Here is a 22,974-nt window from a genome sequence, read left to right on the forward strand (position 1 = left end):
AAAACACAAACACACACACAATCACACGCAGAAACACACACACAAACATACACACACAAACACACAGAAACATACACAAACACACACACAAACACACACACAAGCTTGCATTATGGTAAATTTCCTTCTCTATCACACACTTGACACAAATAAATAGCTAAAAATATCGATTACACTTTTATTTGGCTATTTTCTGTACCGACAGTCAATACACTTATTATTATTATTAATTATTACTATTATCATTATTATTGTTGTTTTTGTTATTGTTGACTGCACTGATTGGATCTTTGAGGCTGGAACTCAAAGTATAGTATAGTATAGTGTTATTTATGTTCCTAGTGTGTTCCTTAATTCCTTAATTCCTTGTGTGTGTCAACATCAACACACTTGGCCAATAAACCTGATTCTGATTCTTATTGTTGTTGTTGTTGTTATTATTATTATTATTGTCTATATTGTATCTCATCGTCTGCTTTGCCTTGTATAGTTTGTATAGTATAGTGTTATTTATGTCTGTATTGTCTTGTATAGTATAGTGTTATTTATGTCTGTATTGTATTGTATAGTATAGTGTTATTTATGTCTGTATTGTCTTGTATAGTGTTATTTATGTCTGTATTGTATAGTATAGTGTTATTTATGTCTGTATTATCTTGTATAGTATAGTGTTATTTATGTGTGTATTGTATAGTATAGTGTTATTTATGTCTGTATTGTATAGTATAGTGTTATTTATGTCTGTATTGTATAGTATAGTGTTATTTATGTGTGTATTGTATAGTATAGTGTTATTTATGTCTGTATTGTATAGTATAGTGTTATTTATGTCTGTATTGTATAGTATAGTGTTATTTATGTCTGTATTGTATAGTATAGTGTTATTTATGTCTGTATTGTATAGTATAGTGTTATTTATGTCTGTATTGTATAGTATAGTGTTATTTATGTCTGTATTGTATAGTATAGTGTTATTTATGTCTGTATTGTATAGTATAGTGTTATTTATGTCTGTATTGTATAGTATAGTGTTATTTATGTCTGTATTGTATAGTATAGTGTTATTTATGTTCCTTGTGTGTTCCTTAATTCCTTAATTCCTTGTGTGTGTCAACATCAACACACTTGGCAATTAAACCTGATTCTGATTCTTATTATTGTTGTTATTATTATTATTATTATTATTATTATTATTATTATTATTATTATTATAAACATATTTCTCTTTGTGACAGACTGACAGACGCGTCTCAGCTTTAAATGACGTCATTGCCGGACGTGTCCTGGTCACGTGACCATGTGGGTGTGTTTACACTCTCTGATGTAAACACACAAGACGTTTCCCGAAAGCGAGTCGTATTTAATCGCCTGATTTGACGCCTTGTTCCTCGTCTCTGCTCCTCTATGCAGCGGCTCGGACGCCGGTATTAAGCCGCCATGGACACGTACATCAACCTGAAGGTGAATTTTCGGGGCAACACGAAGAGTTTCTTGCTGTCGGGGTCCGAGACCAAGAGCTGGGAGTCTATGGAGGCCACGGTGAGGATGAGGAGGATGAGGAGGATGAGCCTTTATCACATAGGGCTTTATTATGTGCATAACCAACAGAGCTGTTTTTATCTAAATTAAAGATCTACGTATAAATGCACGTGTGTGCGCGTGTGAAGCGGACAGTGTAAGCACGAGATATGACGTGTTTTCGTGTCTGTAGGCCTGTAAAGCTTTAATCCGGCAGGATCAGGAACGTGCACAACAATAAACACCACCATTTTACTCCTGCGTGTTTTTACTCCGACACGTTTAAAGGCTTTGCGTTATTAATCACTTATTAATAACCGTGAAGGACGATTTTATTGCGTTAATCCTGATGTTTGACTCACACCTGACTCAGCTAATTGGAAAGCGGGTCACGTGATGAAAGTGGGCGTGTCGGTTTGGGTTATTTCAGGGTGTCGGGTTACATCAGGAAGACAGTGAATGTACTGACATTATATAAATAAATTCATCACTTTATATACAGACTATTATATTATATATTCTCTTATTATATTCTCTTAAATTATAGTATATTATATTATATTTTCTTAAATTATATTATATAGCCCCTAAATTATATTATAATAATCTTACATTATATTATATAGGCTATTAAATTATATTATATGTATAGTCTCTTAATAAGACACGTATAATATATATAATATAATTAAGAGCCTATATAATATAATTTAAGTGACTATATAATATAAGAGAATTTAATATAATATATTACATTCTCTTATATTATATTATATAGTCCCTTAAATTATATTATATTCTCTTAAATTAAATTATATTCTCTTGTATAGTCTCTTAAATTATATTATATAGTTGTTTAAATTATTATATAGTCCCATAAATTATAATGATTCTAATTCTGATATTTTATAGTCTCTTAGAGAGAGAGAGAGAGAGAGAGAGAGAGAGAATGAACATTCTTCCTGGAGACCTGTGTAACAGGTTTGTGGCGTCTCGATTGTCCAAAGCTATTTTTCCGTTGCAGGTAAAGAGGTCGTTCGGCTTGTGCAGTCTACAGCTGACGTATTTCGATGAGGAGAACGAGGAGGTGAGTGTGTCACCATGTTGAACCGTTGCCAAGTGCGTAATATTGACTCAGTTCTCATCGTTGTTCTCTCGCCTGTTTGTAGGTGTCTGTCAACAGCCAGCGTAAGTGACAGATTTATCACTTGCACCTTATTTGTTTATTTATTTATTTATTTATTTGACATCTTTTGAACATTTGAACTGTCTCTGTTTGTTTTTCTGTTCAGTGGAGTATGAGGAGGCTCTGAAGGTACGACGTTATTTCTGCTTTTTTATTACAGCAAAGAGAGTTTTGTCAAAGTCTCAGAATCTCTCAGCTGATGTGGATCGATGTTAAAAATTCAACGTATTTTAATTACGTCTCGTTCGAGACTCGTTTTTATCTCAGTAAGGCATTGACTGTCCAACTGATTGAAGGTGTATCGTTGCTGTCCTCAGAGCGCAGCACGGCAGGGCAACAGGCTGCAGATGAACGTGTACGAGAGCAGAGGGACGACCGGACGAGTTCCTGGTCCCGTCCCAGGCCCGGGTTTGTCCCAGGTGAAATCCGGAAGCCTGACGGAGCCGAAGAAAGGATTCCGACCTCCGCAGCACTGCCCGAGTCTGGCACAAGCGGTGAGTTGAGACATTCAGTCTGATGTACATGAGCAGGGTTTAATAAGAATGTGAAAAAACTTCGTTTCCACGGAAACCATCTCTGAGACCCAGAGGTTCTTTTTTCTTTCTTTGTTTTTTCCTCAAAAAATTGGAAGTATATTTTACATGTAAAGGAGTTGCGTGTTTTCTGTCTTCGGTCAGTCAGGATTAACACACGACAGACTGTACAGAACCAGTCGGGATCTCTTTTAATTCAGTACACAAACACACAACCTTTTACACAGCCAGTGTTTTCTGTTCTTATAAACCGAAGCTGTTTATTCTGTTCGTTTCTCTTTGACTTTATAATGTGAATGTTGCTGCATTGTACTGATTTATTTCCTCTGCTGTCATGGCAACATGATGATGTCTGACATTGTAATTTGTAATATTGTAAAGGTGACACTTAATGAGCTGAAGAACAGTAAAGCAGAGGATAAGACGCCTCCAGCCTGGTTCACCTCCTACATGGAGAAGGTAAGAAGGTCTTATCTTCCGCTCGATCTGTTCACAAAAGGAGAGGAGTTTAATTATAGTTTGTGGAAGATTTGTCCTTTTTATATCGTGTTTTCCTGCTCAGAGTTTAATCTATTTTTTCATTTAGATTCTGACTTTTTTTTATTATTAACAATTTTTTTTATAATTAAAGGTGCGGTCTCTGTTGTTTAAAAGCCAATGTTGACATAAAAAATCACCAAAACAAACACGGCCCTAACCCAAACGGGTCCCACCCCTGTATCGATAGCTCCGCCCACACCTACATACGTAACCCAGGCAGCTAACGTAAAGAAATGTGTCTTTATCATAGCTGAAGTGAAGAACAATACGATTGCAGATAAACAAACAAGCAAAAATGACACACAAGCATAATCATGTAAAGGACAAAGACATATATTAGTTCTGTGTAACAAAGTAAAACCAACGTTACTCACCTATCGAGAAGGAAAAAAGCGCCTCGGCATCTTAAGTAAAGTTGGTCACATATTCACAGATTGGAGTTTCCCGAGTCAATAACTCCTGAGCTAAACACTGTTACTACACAAAACACGGTTGTAGCTGCGTCTCTACATTACTACGATAGAAAAGAGGTGTTATTTGTGTAGTAACAGCGTTTAGCTCAGGAGTTATTGACTCAGGAAACTCCAATCTGTGAATATGTGACCAACTTCCTGCTCCTTCAGTTCTCTCCAGTGCTGGAAAGCTGATCCTATATTAACACGTCCTACTTCTTACCTTATCGTAAGTCTTTCTTCTCTTTCTTTCTTTGTTTTTATCCTCCACGTCAATGTTAAAACCGCTTTCTGCTAATGTCACACATGCGCACTGAACACTCTCTCCGCCCATATTGACAAGACACGCCCCTTTCTGCTCATTGGCTACACGTTTGTTTTGATTTTTGTTTTGTTTGTCGGCCCGACTCGGTTTTCTGAAGCATTTCTCAAACAACGGAGACCTCACCTTTAACTCGTTCGTTTGATTTTAAGTCAAAATAACAAGTGAATCTGATTTTATTTCATTCTTTTTAAAAACAATCTTATATGTATATTTTAATAACATCTATCTTATTTATTTATTTATTTATTTATTTATTTATTTATTAGCTGGAAATTATAAGAACTGGCTGTAATTTAGAGAAATCTGAAAGTTTCGGCGTGATTTCTTTATGAAAGCTTGTTTTATTAATTATTTAGATTTTTTTTCTAGATTTATTTCTTGAAAACATGAGATTACTGTGGATACGGTAAAGTAATCTAAGAAAAATCGTTTTCATTCAGGAAACGGTGAGCGTTAAATATTTTATCGAATTTCTTAGAACGTAGATTTAATTGAATTCCTTTTTATTTACATTTCTATTTAATCAGTTATCTAATTTTTTTTTTTATTTACATTTGAAAAGTGGACATGTGAGATTACGGTATTATCACAGACGCTTTATTTATTGATATATATATTTTTTGTCTTCTTCATCATCTTCTTCTGCACAAAAGAAAACGGTCTGTAAACTTTTCATAATCCTGATGGTTGATTGAGCTCAAATCTGTGCTTGTAAAATGCAATAAATAATAATAATGATGCTAAACGATGTGTTCAGTTTAAGGACCAGGTGGTTCGTGAGGCTGTGGAGAAGATCTGCAGGGAGTTTTCAGGCCAGTGCTGCATCCATAAACCCCTGGGAGCCGAGGCTCAGGTCTCTGAGGTTTCCTCGTCCACGCTGCCTGGTGCTCCGAGCTCGGCTCCGGCCTGCAGCAGCTGCAGAGGACAGACGGCCGGTGGAGGATACCAGTGCAGGTGATACGGCTGGAGAGAAGCTTCTTGTAGTGAATGAATGAATGCAGTTCTCTTTACTGACCGTACGTGTTGCTGTGGTTATGTTTGCGCAGCGTCTGCACGTCCTGCACCTTGTGTGAGCCGTGTAGCTTCTCACATGACCCGAGCCACAACCTGGTGAGAGCTCGAACACCTCTCTCCATCCCCGAGCGCGGATCTCCAGCTCCGGATCAGAGCAGGTGAGTGTCCTTTACCTCCTTTTGTCTATGTGCGTGTGTGTGCTTGTGTCTGTTTGTGTATGTGCATGTGTGTGTGTGTCTCTGTGTGATTGTATGTGCGTGTGTCTGTCTGTGCATGTGCCTGTCTGATTGTATGTGCATGCATGTGTGTGTGTGTGTGTGTGTGTGTATGTGCATGCATGTGTGTATGTCTATGTGTGTATGTGCATGCATGTGTGTGATTGTATGTGCATGCGTGTGTGTGTGTGTGATTGTGTGTGTGATTGTGTGTGTGATTGTGTGTGTCTGCGTGTGTGTCTGCGTGTGTGTCTGCGTGTGTGTCTGCGTGTGTGTCTGCGTGTGTGTCTGCGTGTGTGTCTGCGTGTGTGTCTGCGTGTGTGTCTGCGTGTGTGTCTGCGTGTGTGTCTGCGTGTGTGTCTGCGTGTGTGTCTGCGTGTGTGTCTGCGTGTGTGTCTGTGCATGCATGCGTGTGTGTGTGTGATGTTGCTCTTTTCTGTTCTTTAATAAAGCAGTAACGCATCAATTCACCTCTGTTTTATTTCCTGTAAATCTATTTTTAGGTTCTACAGACGAGGAGACCGAAGCTTCCGCAAGGCCGAGAAACAGCGTTTGAAGGCGGAGAAGCGACAGCTGAAGGCGGAGGTGAAGGAGATCAGGAAGCAGCTCAGGATGGAGAGGAGGAGTCTGCAGTGGGGCTGTGTGGGAGACGGAAACTCCTCCCCTGTGCTTCTGCAACCGAGAGGCACGCAGGCCAACAGCCCCGAGTGCGTGTAGCTGCATGATTCATAATGTCTGATTATAGAAGCGTAACAATCTAATCTAATTAGTGTGAGCCACACACTGACATCCCAGAGTGCACCTTGTTAGATACATACATTATAATATCTGATTACAGAACTGTACTGTGACACAGTGTACGGAGGTCGGCGCTTGACCTTGTTGTTGTGTTTCCGTGTCCTCAGGCGTCCGAAGCGTCCGTGTCCTCTAGCTGTTCCTGCGATGACGGCGCTGCTGCTGGATGAGAATCTGCCAGACGGATCGCGCCTGAGGCCTGGGACCAAATTCATTAAATACTGGAAGATGAAGAACAGCGGCACAATGTGCTGGAACGCAGACACTAAAGTAAGTAACGCGCACACACACTCGAGTTAAGACGTTACTATGAAGTCGCCACTACGGTTGCCATAGTAATATCAGTGGGCGGAGCAACTAGCTTCCAACAAATCAGTTTTCTTCCTGATGAAATGAAACGTTCTGGAGGGAGATTTGGCCTTTTGCGTGTAAAATTCAGCAGCGTTTATCTCATCATATCAGAAGAGACGATGTATGTCTTCACTCTCGTTGGTCACCGAAATCGATCGCGCCGTATTTGCATAAAGTTAAACTTTGTTGTGTCTCTGGACACGCCCACATCCAGCTCGCTGTCGCTTGGGTCAGCAGAAGTCAGCAGTCTCGATGAAAATGAACGATCTCTGGTCGCTTTGTGGTTGTGAGCTGATGTACGAATAAACGTATCGTTATACAAAAATGTTAAACTTTGTCGTTTCTATGGTAACAGATCGTTCTCACGCAGAGGCTTTACTTAAACAGATTTAAAACGCTCGCACTTGACGTTGAAGTCGAGGTTTTTTTAAGATGTCGGTTTAATATTTACGGATGGAGTCTCCAGTGTGAGTTCTTTATAACAGTCAGCTGTAAAGCTGTAACAGATTCTCGGTTTTATTTTTCTTACACGTTTGTTTGCTCTTGTTAACGTAAGTAGGTGGCGGTGAGCTGTTTGTAGGGGCTCTAAGTGATGCAGTACATAAGTGAGAACAGGAACGATCACGTCCTGGATGTTACGCGGCATTAAACAGAATTATAAATGGAGAAAAAAATGAGATCTTTTCTCTTGTGCTGTTTTTGTAAAATATACAAATAAAACTCTCTTCCTGCTTTTCTTTTGTAGTTGAAGTTCATGTGGGGGAATCTGGCCGTGGGTTCGGGGGAGAGGTGGAGGGAGGTGTCTGTGCCCACACTGCAGCCTGGTCAGGTGGGTATCGTATCAGTGTATCGTATCGTAAACGTCTGGGATCTAAATCTGCATTATTTAATTAGATTAAATTGGAGAGATGGAGAGGGGGCACGGTGGCTTAGTGGTTAGCACGTTCGCCTCACACCTCCAGGGTCGGGGTTCGATTCCCGCCTCCACCTTGTGTGTGTGGAGTTTGCATGTTCTCCCCGTGCCTCGGGGGTTTCCTCCGGGTACTCCGGTTTCCTCCCCCAGTCCAAAGACATGCATGGTAGGTTGATTGGCATCTCTGGAAAATTGTCCCTAGTGTGTGATTGCGTGAGTGAATGTGTGTGTGTGTGTGTGTGTGTGTGTGTGTGTGTGTGCCCTGTGATGGGTTGGCACTCCGTCCAGGGTGTATCCTGCCTTGATGCCCGATGACGCCTGAGATAGGCACAGGCTCCCCGTGACCCGAGGTAGTTCGGATAAGCGGTAGAAGATGAATGAATGAATGAATGGAGAGATGGAATGGGAGAGTAGAAGAGGAGTGGTGATGTAATACTGACTGTGTGTGTGTGTGTGTTAGGTGGGATTAGTCAGCGTGGCCCTGTGTGCACCCACCCTGGAGGGCACCTACACCTCACATTGGCGTCTGGCTCACGGAGGAGAGCAGTTCGGCCCGCGGGTCTGGTGCAGCATCGTCGTGGACCCAGAAGCTCCGACTGCCATCTCAGCTGACGGCCTGCTGGTGTCTCCATGCGTCACTCCTCAGGTCAGATCCTTCACCAACATGCCGCCATATTTCATGTCACTTAATCTCAACCCACACAACAGTACATCGGCTCTCATTAGAATGAATTTTAATGTGTTTGTTTATTATTATTTTATCCCTGGTTACGGGACAGTGTGTAGATACAGCGTCACAATGAGGAGTCTGTAGAGAGGAGGGTGCCAAAACTTTGTGCTGGTATAGAATAGAATGCAGATTTTAATGATTGAACTTAAATGAAGGAAGTTGTGTGTTTTATAAACAGGACTGGGGTTGAGATCTGCTCTGAGAATATGGCTCTTAATCAAACGATTCGAATTCATTCATTCTGTTTTAATAATGAAATGTTGGTTAAAGTCACAGTGAGTCTGAATTCTAAACTGTATTAACACAGTGTTGGTTAGACATGCTGAGTCTGAATTCTAAACTGTATTAACACAGTGTTGGTTAAAGTCACAGTGAGTCTGAATTCTAAACTGTATTAACACAGTGTTGGTTAGACACACTGAGTCTAAATTCTAAACTGTATTAACACAGTGTTGGTTAGACATGCTGAGTCTGAATTCTAAACTGTATTAACACAGTGTTGGTTAGACATGTTGAGTCTGAATTCTAAACTGTATTAACACAGTGTTGGTTAAAGTCACAGTGAGTCTGAATTCTAAACTGTATTAACACAGTGTTGGTTAGACACGCTGAGTCTGAATTCTAAACTGTATTAACACAGTTTTGGTTAGACACGCTGAGTCTGAATTCTAAACTGTATTAACACAGTGTTGGTTAAAGTCACAGTGAGTCTGAATTCTAAACTGTATTAACACAGTGTTGGTTAAAGTCACAGTGAGTCTGAATTCCTCAATATTTCTTAATAAATAAAAAGTGTTTCTCAAGTTTGAAAATAAAATGTTAAACACACAGTAAGAAATGTGTTGTAAATGTTAATTATATTTTAAATATTAAACACCAATCAGTGCTTGTGAAATCTCCAGATACTAAAAAATCCATCCAGATTTTCTCTCTGATTATTACAGCAAATTAAATACATAAAAAAAGCTTATATTATTATTTTTTTTAGGCCTAAAATGTGTGTGGTTCTGAAACCTGGAGTTTGTTTGATCCCTCAATCCTGGAGGATGTGATCTGATGTTTCCTCGTTCTGTCCCTCTGTAGGAGAAATCGGCTCGGACTCTAGAGAGGGAGGAGAAAAACCGCACAGTGTCTCGGGAGCCGCTGCTCATCACCGTGGACCAGGACTGTGATCAGGAATTTTACATTCCGTCTGTGGATCTGCTGACCGCTCAGGTAACATCTGATCACATCACTTCTCTTTCATTTACTGCTTTTTCATTTCTTTTTTTGCTTCATTGTTTTCTTGGAACTTTTTTGGGATTTTAATTCCTGCTCCTTTGCCTTTATATAATTTTCTTTTTGTCTGAATCATTGCAGTCTTTCATCTAAACTATTTTTTATTATAAATACTTCAATATTGGTACAAATATTTTTGTTTATTTATTTTTTTGATTGTTTATTAGGACTTGCTGTCATTTGAGCTTCTGGACATTAACATAGTGCAGGAGCTGGAGAGCGTTCCCAACAACACTCCCGCAGGTAACGCTGTCGTCTGTAACAATTTTGCCTGTAACACCGTCGTCTGTAACAATTTTGCCTGTAGCGCCGTCGCCTGTAACAATTTTGTCTGTAACGCCGTCGCCTGTAACAATTTTCCTGTAACGCCGTCGCCTGTAACACCGTCGCCTGTAACAGTTTTGCCTGTAACGCCTTCCCCTGTAACGCCGTCGCCTGTAACAATTTTGTCTGTAACACCGTCGCCTGTAACAATTTTGCCTGTAACAATTTTGTCTGTAACACCGTCGCCTGTAACAATTTTGCCTGTAACAATTTTGCCTGTAACGCCGTTACCTGTAACAATTTTGCCTGTAACGCCGTCGCCTGTAACAATTTTGCCTGTAATGCCTTCGCCTGTAACGCCGTTGCCTGTAACAATTTTGCCTGTAACAAATTTGCCTGTAACACTGTCGCCTGTAACAATTTTCCTGTAACACCGTCGCCTGTAACAATTTTGCCTGTAACGCCGTCGCCTGTAACGCCTTTGCCTGTAACGCTGTCGCCTGTAACGATTTTGCCTGTAACAATTTTGCCTGTAACGCCGTCGCCTGTAACAGTTTTGCCTGTAACGCCGTCGCCTGTAACAGTTTTGCCTGTAACGCCGTCGCCTGTAACAGTTTTGCCTGTAACGCCGTCGCCTGTAACAGTTTTGCCTGTAACAGTTTTGCCTGTAACGCCGTCGCCTGTAACAGTTTTGCCTGTAACGCAGTCGCCTGTAACAGTTTTGCCTGTAACGCCGTCGCCTGTAACGCCGTCGACAAGTAAACTCTTTAACTGTGTTTTTTCTGACACATCGACACTGATGATAAATCACACACTGCAGACCAAACTGTTATATAAAATACTTCCTTTTGAGATGTGTTTATTTTTGTGTAACATCACAGTCTGGAGTGTGTTATTGTGTTATTATGTTACTGTGTTATTATTGTGTTACTGTGTTGTAAATCGTTCTACAGAAATATAGTGATTTGTATTGAATGTTCAGTTTCGTGTGTGTGTGTGTGTGTTTGTGCAGATATCACCCCATGTATTTCTCCTCTGCCCCATGATGCACTGCTGCAGGATAAAACTTCCCCAGGACTCCATCAGGAAGAAGCTGGGGGGGAAACACAAGCAGTCACGAGCATTCTGGGTAAAATAAAACTCACTTTCTCTCTTTTACCTTTTACTTTTTTCCACTTTTGTCCTATATTCAGTCCTTTCTTTCTTCTTTATGTTTAGTTGATTTTCTTCTTTGTTTATTAGAAAAAGTTTGCATTTCTTTTGTTTTCTTTTTCTTTCTATAGTTTCTCCCCATTTTCAGTACTTTATCTGGAAAACTTTTCACCTCTTTCTCCATCATCCGTCTTGTCATTTCTTTTCGTTTGTTGATTTTCTTTCATCTTTCAGTATTTGATATTTTTCTTTAAATGTGTGTCTGTGTGTGTCTGTGTGTGTCTGTCTGTGTGTGTCTGTCTGTGTGTGTCTGTCTGTGTGTGTCTGTCTGTCTGTGTGTGTGTCTGTCTGTGTGTATGTCTGTCTGTGTGTGTGTGTGTGTCTGTCTGTGTGTGTGTCTGTCTGTGTGTGTGTCTGTCTGTGTGTGTGTCTGTCTGTGTGTGTGTCTGTCTGTGTGTGTGTCTGTCTGTGTGTGTGTCTGTCTGTGTGTGTGTCTGTCTGTGTGTGTGTCTGTCTGTGTGTGTGTCTGTCTGTGTGTGTGTCTGTGTGTGTGTCTGTCTGTGTGTGTGTCTGTCTGTGTGTGTGTCTGTCTGTGTGTGTGTCTGTCTGTGTGTGTGTCTGTCTGTGTGTGTGTCTGTCTGTGTGTGTGTGTGTCTGTCTGTGTGTGTGTGTGTCTGTCTGTGTGTGTGTGTGTCTGTCTGTGTGTGTGTGTGTGTGTCTGTTTGTGTGTGTGTGTGTGTGTCTGTCTGTGTGTCCGTCTGTCTGTGTCTGTGTGTCTGTCTGTGTGTGTGTGTCTGTGTGTGTGTGTGTCTGTCTGTCTGTGTGTGTGTCTGTCTGTCTGTGTGTGTGTGTGTCTGTCTGTCTGTGTGTGTGTCTGTCTGTCTGTGTGTGTGTCTGTCTGTCTGTCTGTCTGTGTGTGTGTGTGTCTGTCTGTGTGTGTGTGTGTCTGTCTGTCTGTGTGTGTGTCTGTCTGTCTGTGTCTGTGTGTGTGTGTCTGTCTGTGTGTGTGTCTGTGTGTGTCTGCTTTTGTGTTTTCAGCCGTTGCTCAGACTCCTGAGTTAGAAGGAGTTCCCGCCCAGGAGAAAGGAGAGGAGGATGTGATTGGCCGTCAGTTTGTGAGTGAGTCTGTGATTCGTTCCCTCACTCTGGGGGGCGTGTTGGATCGCGGCATCCTGCATGGGAGAGTCACAAGCACAGGTGAGGACACGGGGCATCAGCTTTTTTCTTGTTTTCTAATTAAACCCATGAAAGTAAGTGTATGTGTGTGTGCGCGCGTGTGTGTGTGTCAGTGTTGCGTCCAGCACCGCAGGGCTCCGTGTCTCTCTGTGAGAGGAAGATGAACAGAATGTCCGAAAGCGCCGACGTTCCTCTCTCACCCAAATCCGAGCCCCAGGATCTTCTGGAACCTTCTCCTCTCGTCTCCATTCCTACTGAACACGTCGCTGCAGGTACTCGAGTGACGTCATGACACGTGTTTATTCACACCATGAATTATTGACATCAGGAAATTAAAATATAAAGAAATAAAATGATCTGTTTAATCTTTTTAGTTTTATTTTACTTTTGTTATTTTTTTGTCTTCACGTCATTTTATTTCTCTGATGCTCCTTTTAGATTTTTATTTCTTTTGTTTTCATTTACTTTTGTGTTTTGCTTTTGTTTCTGTTTGGTATCTGTTGCTCATTTTGTCCTCTTTATTTTTTTCGACTTTTTCCTCCAACCCTCCATTTTCTTGACTCTTTTAACTTTTAACACTTTATTTTGCATATTTTATTTTATTATTGTTTCATCTTTGTTCATTCAGTTTTTTTCTTCTTTTCTTTTCTTTCTTTTCGCATTACTCCGCTGGATGAGTAACTCTTTACATCTTGTCGTTTGTTTAGATGAAGGGAACGAGTCGGACATCGAGCGCATTGTTATGGATCCGGCTGCTGGAGCCGAGCGCTTTGAGGAGGAAGAGGAGTCTGAGGAGAGGAGGAAGAAGAATAAGATGGAGAAGGAGAAAAAGAAGGCGAGAGATGCAGAAGAAGGTAAAGAGGGTCGCAGCAGGACGTCGTCCGCCTCCTCTGAGGATTATATCATCATCCTGCCGGACTGTTTCGACACCACGCGTCCCCTGGGGGAGTCCATGTACAGCTCGGCCGTGTCTCAGCAGGGAGACGAGAGCCTGGAGCGCGTTAGCGCAGACGCTAACGACATGCTGTGTGTGTCTCAGACTCTGGACTCGGTGCCGCTCACCCCTGTGATCGTAGCAGCGCCGAGACCTTCAGTCAGGTCCAGGTGAGTGTCTTCTAGGAGCTTTTCCGCTCAGAACATTTGAAGCTGTAGGTGAGACCTGAGACGTGACTCCCGCTGCATTTGTCTGCAGATCGGAGACAGAGGAGAAGCTTGAAGCAGCAGAGACGCCACAGGAGGAGGAGCTAAATCAGCCTGGGGCCAAAGAGGGGGCGGAGCCAGAAGATCATGGTATACATGCACATCTGCACACACACTCGTACACCTACACTCAACCCCTACACACACACACAGACCAAAACACACACTGACTTTAGACTTTTGTGTTCTATTTATTTCCCCTTTCCTATTTTTCATCCTTCTTTTATTTTTTATTTGATTTCATTGTTTGTTTGTTCATTGTTCACTTGATTTGGATTTCTTGGCTTGATCTGAAGCTTCAATAATAGCAAACATCAGATCGTTATAATGTGCCGTCTCTAGAAGTTCCAGACGTGTTCGTGTTAAATATTATATTTTTCGTGTCCGCTGCGGTTCCTGCTGTAGACTCTGTGTCCAGTCCCTCGGACACGCCGAGCTCCTGTACGGCCGCTGACTCTGAGATCCAGGAGCTCAAGTAAGATACAGATCGTCCGTGCTTCGTCTGTATCCTGTTAAACGAGCGAACCTGAGTGATGTACTGATGATGGTGTGTATGTTGTGTCCTGTTCAGAGCTAACAGTATAACAGGAGGTCTGGTGAAGGGCGCGTTGTCCGTCGCAGCCTCGGCGTATAAAGCTCTGTTCACCGGACAGTCCGGACCCGAGCAGGTGGGTGTGTTTAACTCTAACTCTCTTACTGATGTATGTGTGAACCTCGTCTGTGTTTAAGTGACTCAGCTCGTTTTGTCCGTAGCTTCCTGAAGAAGCAGCAACACAAGATGCCATGATGGCCGTCCTGGTGGAGATGGGCTTCGCCGATCGGGCGCTGAATCAGCGGCTGCTGCAAAAACACGGCCCGAATCTCCTGGATGTCGTAAATGAACTCGTGCACATGCAGGACAATGACTGGTACACCAACCGCTACTGATGCATCACACTCGCACAGTCTGCTTCCTCGTCTCTCCTTCTGTGTGTGTGTGTGTGTGTGTGAGAGTGACTGTGGTCCAGTCTTAAGTGTTCCTATGGACCATTTCTAGGGAAACGAGGATCAAATCCCGATTAGAGAACTAACGAGACAAGTTTTTCAGAGTGATTCTATGAGCAGCGATTAAGTTCGTGTCGTTATGAGCTTTTGTTTGTTAGAACATCGAGGCAAAGGTTTTTGGACACCTTGATAGAGACACGATTCCCGGCTAGAGACCAGATTTTATTTGAACTAATATTTTGTTTATCATCACATTCCACCAGCTTTTAGTGACTTTTCAACCTTGTAAAAAAGTCAGGAACAATTTTCAAAAGGGTCCGGGGTTTAATCCAAAATAATCTGTTTAATAATAATTTTATCTGATTAAAATAATAATAATAATAATAATAATAATAATAATAATAATAATGATGATGATAATGATAATAATAAAAATAATTTTAAAACTTAAAAATACAGGGAAATGTAGAAGTAATGAAGTAAAATGTCTAGAGAAAATAAAATAATTTAAAACAAACGGAATATCAGGAAAAATATGGGATTAAATACATATTCCGAATTTCCCCGAGACAAAGCTCGGTGTCCTCAGACTTCTGCCAGTTCGTGACTGTAGTTATTTTATCCAAAGGAAACGTTAATGCAGAATCCTGCACTTTAATCCGGACAACGCATGAAAGTGAAACGTTTCCCAGAGAAACTGCTGACCGTGTTACTACTGACTTTTAGGCTCTATATAAATAGTTGTAGTGTTTGTGCTTCTAGCTTTTTGCGTGTGAAATGTGGACAGACAGACAGACAGACAGACAGCATGGAGTTCGATGTGGAATAGATTCTTACGTCTGTGTGTGAAATGTGGCTTTAACTCTCGAAGGGCACAGACTTTACCACATGACTTTACCGCACAACTTTGCCACACGACTTTGCCACACGACTTTCCCACACGACTTTGCCACACGACTTTGCCACACGACTTTGCCACACGACTTTGCCACACGACTTTGCCACACGACTTCGCCGCATGACTTCGCCGCATGACTTAAGTTGAGGAATGTAATATACACTCTCTTGTTTTTTTTTTGGGATGCATTGATGCAGCTTTTTTCCACTACGAGTGCATGTTTCTGGTCATCACTACTTATATTTTCGTATTAATCTGTCATGGTTTATTTTTCTCGGGATCTACTAGTTTGAGTTTGTTATAAGTGCGTGTCCACGCGTCCATCCGCGCGTGTCTGTTTGTGCGCGTCTTTGCACTTAGGCTCCTAGACTGGTTCCTTATTAGGACAGTGAGTTGATTTTCAATTTAAAAAAAGTGTTATGAATTAGCTAGCTACATTAGTTAGCATTTAGCTTGGGTGGAGGAGTTCTTTCACTTCTCTACAGCTGTAAGTAAAAGTCTTCATTCCTTTTTTTTTTTAATCTTTTTATTTCATTTCCTTTCACCTAGCCTTTGTTCGCTGCTATCGATGAACTCCATGTTTAATGTTTAAGAGGATTTTAATCACAGGACTTGTCTGTAGTTCCTCCTTTGTAGCTGTAAAAAAGCACTAAAACGCATCCAGATCGCCGATATTAAGCTCAGACTGTTTATTAATGTCAACGCGCACCCTAGCGTCATGTCACGTAGTTTCACGAGTGTTATTTATGACTTACTGATTTGGGTGAATGAGTGTTAGTATTGATGCCTCATGATGATGATGATGTTTTTGTTGTTTGATTTAAAATGCACTTGAAGATCAGTTGTGTTTACTGATCATCAATCAGAACTTGTTCTAGTCTAAAAACGTATTCCATTTTCATTAAAGTATAACGATGATGATGATGATGTAATTTAAATGTGTTTCTTTAAAAATTCTTGAGTCAAGCCTAAAACTAAGGTACAATAAATACTGTGTGTGTGTGTGCGCGCCCGTGTGTATGTGTGTATTATAGAATTAATATATATATATACAAAAAAAAGATTAACAACTCGAGTGGCAATCATGAATTATCGACACTGGATGTTAACATTGTAGAAATGCTTGTAGTGAAGAAGAAAAAGAAGAAGAAGAAAGCACCATTGAAACAATCTATATTTTGATAATTGTTTCCTGTGTAAATTCGAAAAATTGCACCTTAGGGGAAATTTCTTTAGTGTGAATCTGAAAATCCGCATTAACGATGTGTTAATTACTTCTGCAGCTCGTCAGAATGAGTGTAAAGACATTTAGTTTCATGGTTATCAAGTACACAGAGTGTACACTTGCTTTTAACTTGCTGTAATTATTAGGTTTCATTTTTATCCTGTGAACATCCTGTAATTCCTTCATTTGTTTCTTCCTCCGGTGCTTTTAGAAGACTTTAGGGGGGGAAAAGTAAACTTGACCAAAAAACCCTGGACTTGACGTGTGCTTTAAAACCTTTATTTATTAGAATGGAAGCGTTTTCTTTTCGCACCGTGACGAGCAGAAATCCGGTGCCGTGAATCGACTCATGATCTTTATGTAACACACACGATGTATGATTCTGTCTATAATAAACAGTCATAAAGAAATCGGACTTATTCTTTAATGTGCAGCTTTATTTATCCTGCAAATTCTGAAGTATTCAGCTTCTAAGATTCATTACAAATGTTTAATGGGCAGCAGTGGCTCAATTGGTTAAGGCTCTGGGTTGTTGTTCGGAGGTTCAGGGTTCAAGGCCCAGCACAACCAAGCTGCCCCTGCACTCTGACCCCAACCTCCTCAGTTGGGGTATGTGAAGAAAAGAATCCCACTGTGCTGTAATGTATATGTGGTGATAATAAAGGCTTCTATGCCCCTGTTCTTTAATGTAAAAATTGCGTGGATAAAATTCCCCTTGAAATGTTGGTTCACTTGGATGCATTATTCATTAATAAAGTTAAACTGGTTAAATTCACAAAAACATCATTGCCACACGCAAACACCAACATGTGCAGTTACTTTCGTCTCCTTTATTTCTTTACATTAAACATTAAAGGTGCGGTGCACAATGTTTGAAAGCCAATGTTGACATTTGAAATCACCAAAACAAACACGGCCCTAACCCAAATGGGTGTCACCCCTGTTTTGATAGCTCCGCCCCTCACATATATACGTAACACAGGCAACTACTATGGCGGAACCTGCTGGGGCGGCTGGTCCAGGGTATATTTTTATCAATAAATGAACACAATGAGTAATACTATGGTAATACAAATGTGTTTTTGTAGTACTGTGTGTTGTATCGTGAAAGGTTTAGCTCTGTTTCAATCGGAATACGACGTTCAACACCTAGAACCCAAGGCAGTAGTAACGGCAGAGGCTAACGTCAGACAAACACTCTCTCCGCCGCGTATTGACAAGACACGCCCCTTTCTGCTCATTGGCTACACGTTTGTTTTGTTTGTCAGTTTTCTGAAGCATTTTTCAAACATCGTGCACCCCGCCTTTACTGAGGATTGAAAAAATGGGACTGTTTTGTACTCTTAAGAACTATATGGATGAAATTATTCTTATACAAAGGTTTTGGAGAATATTACAGACTTAACAATGAACCCAATGACTGGATCAATCTTCAACAGAAATCTTAATGGAAATTTTTTTTTTTCCTTTTCCCCCAAGTTACTGATATTCTGATGTAGAACAGCAAACTCTTTAATTCTGATCATTTTATTTTTAAATTAATGAATTATGTTGAATTTCCTCAAAACATTGGTTCCTGTTAACCCGTCTGTTCTAGCAGCAGTAAGCGCTCGTTCCCTCACCTGTGTACGGAGATGTTCAAAGGACCTTTTTATGTTCATCAGTACAATTCTGTCAAATGCTCCTCGTCTCCTGATGTACTCATTCATTCATTCATTCATTTTCTACCGCTTATCCGAACTACCTCGGGTCACAGGGAGCCTGTACCTATCTCAGGTGTCATCGGGCATCAAGGCAGGATACACCCTGGATGGAGTGCCAACCCATCGCAGGGCACACACACACACTCTCATTCACTCACGCACTCACACACTACGGACAATTTTCCAGAGATGCCAATCAACCTACCATGCATGTCTTTGGACCGGGGGAGGAAACCGGAGTACCCGGAGGAAACCCCCGAGGCACGGGGAGAACATGCAAACTCCACACACACGAGGCGGAGTGGTGGTGTGAGGCGGAAACACACGAGGCGGAAACCCTGGTGGTGTGAGGCGAATGTGCTAGCCACTAAGCCACCATGACCCCTCCTCATGTACTGTGCAAGTTAAATGACCAAAAATATCTGTTATAGAATATAGGGCCAGTTTTTATTTGTATTTGTGAAACATATATGTCCTTTACTCCCACAGCACAATCCACAATCAGATACAACACACATCAGGAACAGACTTATTGACTTATTTTATGAGACGTTAGTGTCTTGTGTCATTTTAGGAACAGTTTTATTATTGCACAAAAAGTCATATAAGCAAACAAGTTTACATGTAAGTAGCACCTACAGTATTTTATTGTACATACAAGAAATAAACAAACTTATACATGTATTTATTAGACGTAACCATTTTAAACTCTGCTCCTATTCTACAGATCATTATTTAGATTATTGAAAAATATTACATTTAATCTTATTTAATCTAATTATTTGTGGATGGAAGAAGTTCATCTAAGATAAAACATTTTGCATAAACTGCTTCACCCTCAAAGTTTACTTTCCTTCTGGTGGAAAACGGCTTCTGCAAATTCCTGATAAGGTTTGATACCGGACTTGAACTCTTTGCTTGTGTTCTCAGCATCTGTAAAACGATTGTGTGAAAATACACACAAAAAAAGTCATTTCTTTATCAATGCATATAAAAATAACAAGAAATAAAACTGTCATGTTGATACATGAATATAATTAGATTATACATTTTAAGCCCCAGATGTTTGCTAATTAATATTCCTTGCATTAATTAAAGAATGACATCATACATTTGATCAATTTATTTTATCACACACGCTGTAGAAGCTTCTATATAAAGTTATTTCCTCACCAGCTTATTTATTCCTCCAAAAAAAAAAACCACAACCTGTCATGAGAATGAGAAATGATAAAGTGTGAACTTTTGACTCATACAAAGTCTTGACAATGAAGAGTTAACTGTTAACATTACCGTTAAACATCTCTTACAGATAACTTCTTATCGATCCTCATTGAGCAGACGTATATAAAATAACTTTGTTTATCTGGTTGGTGTGGTTAAGAATATTGATAAGGTTTTGAGTTCATATTACAAGGACCCCCAGATGCCACAGCCAGGCCCTTAAAACTCAGCTGCTCAGATGTATAAATAACATAGATGTAAGTCACACTTGATATATAAATGCACCAATACGTGCAGCTGTACTGTACGTTGGCTAGAATTCATCACAATAAGGATTTCCTCATAAGCTCTCAATAGCTAGCATTTTTCTAGCAAATACCCAGACAGTTATTAATAAAGTATACAAACCAAATCTTAGGATGATCTCTCAAAAGAGTCTCTATGACTGCTGCGGCGTGATTGTCTCTGAAACATGGCTGATTTGTAGTTTTCACCGAGCTAGCGGTCCAGACATTCTACTGCACCAACAGAACATCAGACTCCATTTAGAAATCAGCCAGCAGAGACCATGTAAGATAACACTTGGTACCCAGATATGGACAAAACACCGTTCTCCATATCAGCAATACCTCATTCTGAACTGTACACCTTTCCATTTGTAGGCTTTTCCAAATGTCTAGAACTTAACATGATGATCATACACAATCTCTGTCCACTTTAATAGGTGCACCTGTTCACCTATATACTGTTCAAATAAAGTGCAGTATAGTGAAATATATGATCGCTAATGATTTACTGTGCATGGTTGTTGGGATGGTTTGAGATTCTAGAGCTTAGAAAGAATGTTGTTGGGGTTAAAAACACTGCGAGAGCAACAGTTGTGTGTTCGTCAAGGCTTTGTCGGTAAGAGACATCAGAGAAAAATGTCCTAATTGTTAAGTCAAGTGCTTTAGCTTTTGTTTAAAGTTCCAGTAACCCAGATGTGGAAGTCTCCCTTGAATGCTGAGGGCTGGTTGGCCTTGTAAAGCTGTGCTGGGGCGGATTTGAAGCACCGGTCCATTCTTTTCTGTTTCTAGTGTTTTAAATTAGATCCAGTCAGCTACAGAAACCAGTGAAGGGAACACAGCAATGGAGTAGAGGGAAGAGGGGGTGTGTGCAACAGATAGTATGACAAATGACTCAGCATTGTCCTCTCCTGACTTCAGAAAGCAGGATTGAGCCTGACACAGTGCACAACGTAAGTGCAGATGGAATGGTATAGAAAAACAGCAAAGAGATGCAAGTCCCTTCTTCTCAAATGTGTACAGTGTTGCTCGGTGCCAAAATTTCCTAATGCTGGCTAGATACATGGGTCGAATTGATTCCCCACAAGAAAGGAGGTTTATCTGTACCGTACCGTATTCATGTCAATGCGAATCCAAAGCAAGCTGGTAGAAAGATTGTAGAAAAATTACATTCCAGACCTAATCAGGAACCTCAATTCCTGATTATTACAGCGGCTTCAGTCTTTGAATTACCTCTGGAACCACAAAATACAGCTAGCTCTTGGATGGAAAAAGGGATTATATTTGATTGCACCTGGAATAACCCCTTTTTGTCCTGCTATGAACATGCTGATCAAGTCATCTGAAGTGGGGCCTCAATATGCTCATTACATGAGCTTGTATGCAGTTACAACCAGCAAAATCCAGATCCTTGGTTGTCAAGAGGAATAAAGTTACCGACATGCACCACCTTGGAGCTTTCCAGATTCCATCAATAACAGAAGGGCAGATTAATAGTTTAGACAAGGACGCTGTCAATGTTTAGCTAAAGGGGAATTTTATGAATATACAGTTAAATAACTTATACTCACACTGCATATTCTTTTTATCCATCTGATATTTTGGTCTTTTCCTTTTCTTCACAACCCAAATGATGACAGGCAGCAAAAGGAGAAGCAATAGTGCTGTCACTCCGAAACCAATGAACGGAGATATAGATACTGAGAGAGAAAAGATAAAACTTCACACACAAAACTGAGGAACAATAACAAGAACATAAACATTAAAGTGTTTCAAATAATACCTTTGATAGAGATGAGCAGGTTTTCAGTGGTATTGGAGGTAAAGGTACGTGAAGACACTTTAACTTCATAAGTACAGCTGTAGTTTCCCTGATGATCAAAATCTGCTTCAGGAAAAATGAAGACAGCCGAGTGGTTAACAGCTGACTGAGTTCTGGAGATGTTGGATCCACTGAAGCCCAAGTGGAAGAACCCTCCGGGATACTGAGCTTCTGTGGAGCAGATGATGGAGAATCCATAGCCTTTTATCACTTCTGATCCTCCAGGCCCATAGTGGGACCATCCATAAGCAGCAATGAAGGAGATATTGAGCTGCTGCAAGTTCACTATAAAAAAGAAAAACTAGCAAGAAATCATTTAAAATCAGAAATTGTAATTTTTTGGGTCTTTTGTCACGTTCTCCCGCCACACATCGTATTTCTCATGCAAAAAAACCTTTTGATTATTTATCATATATTTAATAAGCCGCAGCGCCCAAAATTGTATCAGTCCGCACCGCTGTCTCTATGGAACCAGGCAGGAATCAAGCGCGTCTCAGTTCTTAGTCGAGCCTGACACTTATCAGCTAATCAAAAAAAGAGGCTACACAATAGCCAATCAGAAAATAGCACTATCTGGGAAAGATTTAACGCAACAACCAATAAAGGGGGGGTGAGGTGGGGTTGGAGATGTCACGCTTGCCTGTCTTCAAAACTTGAGAGCCCTATATTAGCAACCAAAATATGCTAATATGTTTACAGCATATGTGCCTCTTGTATACACTAGAAAGAGGAATTGTTTGTTATAGCGGTCAAGCTACAGCTCATTTGAGGAATACTTTGGTAGGGAGAAAGAATATTTAATAATGTTTTATTAAGATGTAATTATTTACTCACTCACTCACTCATTCATTTTCTACCGCTTATCCGAACTACCTCGGGTCACGGGGAGCCTGTGCCTATCTCAGGCGTCATCGGGCATCAAGGCAGGATACACCCTAGACGGAGTGCCAACCCATCACAGGGCACACACACACTCTCATTCACTCACGCAATCACACACTACGGACAATTTTCCAGAGATGCCAATCAACCTACCATGCATGTCTTTGGACCGGGGGAGGAAACCGGAGTACCCGGAGGAAACCCCCGAGGCACGGGGAGAACATGCAAACTCCACACACACAAGGCGGAGGCAGGAATCGAACCCCCAACCCTGGAGGTGTGAGGCGAACATGCTAACCACTAAGCCACC

The 22,974-nt window shown here is 40.7% G+C and overlaps 2 protein-coding genes across 2 annotated transcripts in view; one reads left to right on the plus strand and one right to left on the minus strand.

Moving 5' to 3' along the window:
• The first annotated feature begins 1,292 nt into the window (after positions 1 to 1,292).
• Positions 1,293 to 17,161, plus strand: nbr1b (NBR1 autophagy cargo receptor b). The gene is made up of 22 exons (XM_060891866.1): positions 1,293 to 1,539; positions 2,543 to 2,605; positions 2,688 to 2,706; positions 2,811 to 2,833; positions 3,022 to 3,198; positions 3,619 to 3,696; positions 5,312 to 5,508; positions 5,601 to 5,726; positions 6,287 to 6,490; positions 6,689 to 6,848; positions 7,675 to 7,758; positions 8,303 to 8,488; positions 9,656 to 9,787; positions 10,018 to 10,093; positions 11,127 to 11,243; positions 12,305 to 12,463; positions 12,556 to 12,714; positions 13,150 to 13,546; positions 13,635 to 13,732; positions 14,048 to 14,117; positions 14,214 to 14,310; positions 14,396 to 17,161. Exons 1-22 carry the CDS (start codon positions 1,438 to 1,440, stop codon positions 14,567 to 14,569), a joined length of 2,898 nt encoding a protein of 965 aa, XP_060747849.1. The 5' UTR covers positions 1,293 to 1,437; the 3' UTR covers positions 14,570 to 17,161.
• A 1,920-nt stretch (positions 17,162 to 19,081) lies between these two features.
• LOC132861503 (deleted in malignant brain tumors 1 protein-like) overlaps positions 19,082 to 22,974 on the minus strand; it is an 81,267-nt gene continuing 77,374 nt past the window's right edge. The window contains exons 15-17 of the mRNA XM_060893062.1: positions 21,744 to 22,067; positions 21,532 to 21,660; positions 19,082 to 19,385 (exon numbers count right to left, since the gene is read on the minus strand). Coding sequence (XP_060749045.1) covers positions 19,291 to 19,385; positions 21,532 to 21,660; positions 21,744 to 22,067 — 548 coding nt within the window. The 3' untranslated portion in view covers positions 19,082 to 19,290. The remainder of the gene's footprint in view (positions 19,386 to 21,531; positions 21,661 to 21,743; positions 22,068 to 22,974) is intronic.

The sequence above is a fragment of the Tachysurus vachellii genome, chromosome 18 (genome assembly GCF_030014155.1).
Source record: "Tachysurus vachellii isolate PV-2020 chromosome 18, HZAU_Pvac_v1, whole genome shotgun sequence".
In the NCBI taxonomy this organism is placed as follows: domain Eukaryota; kingdom Metazoa; phylum Chordata; class Actinopteri; order Siluriformes; family Bagridae; genus Tachysurus; species Tachysurus vachellii.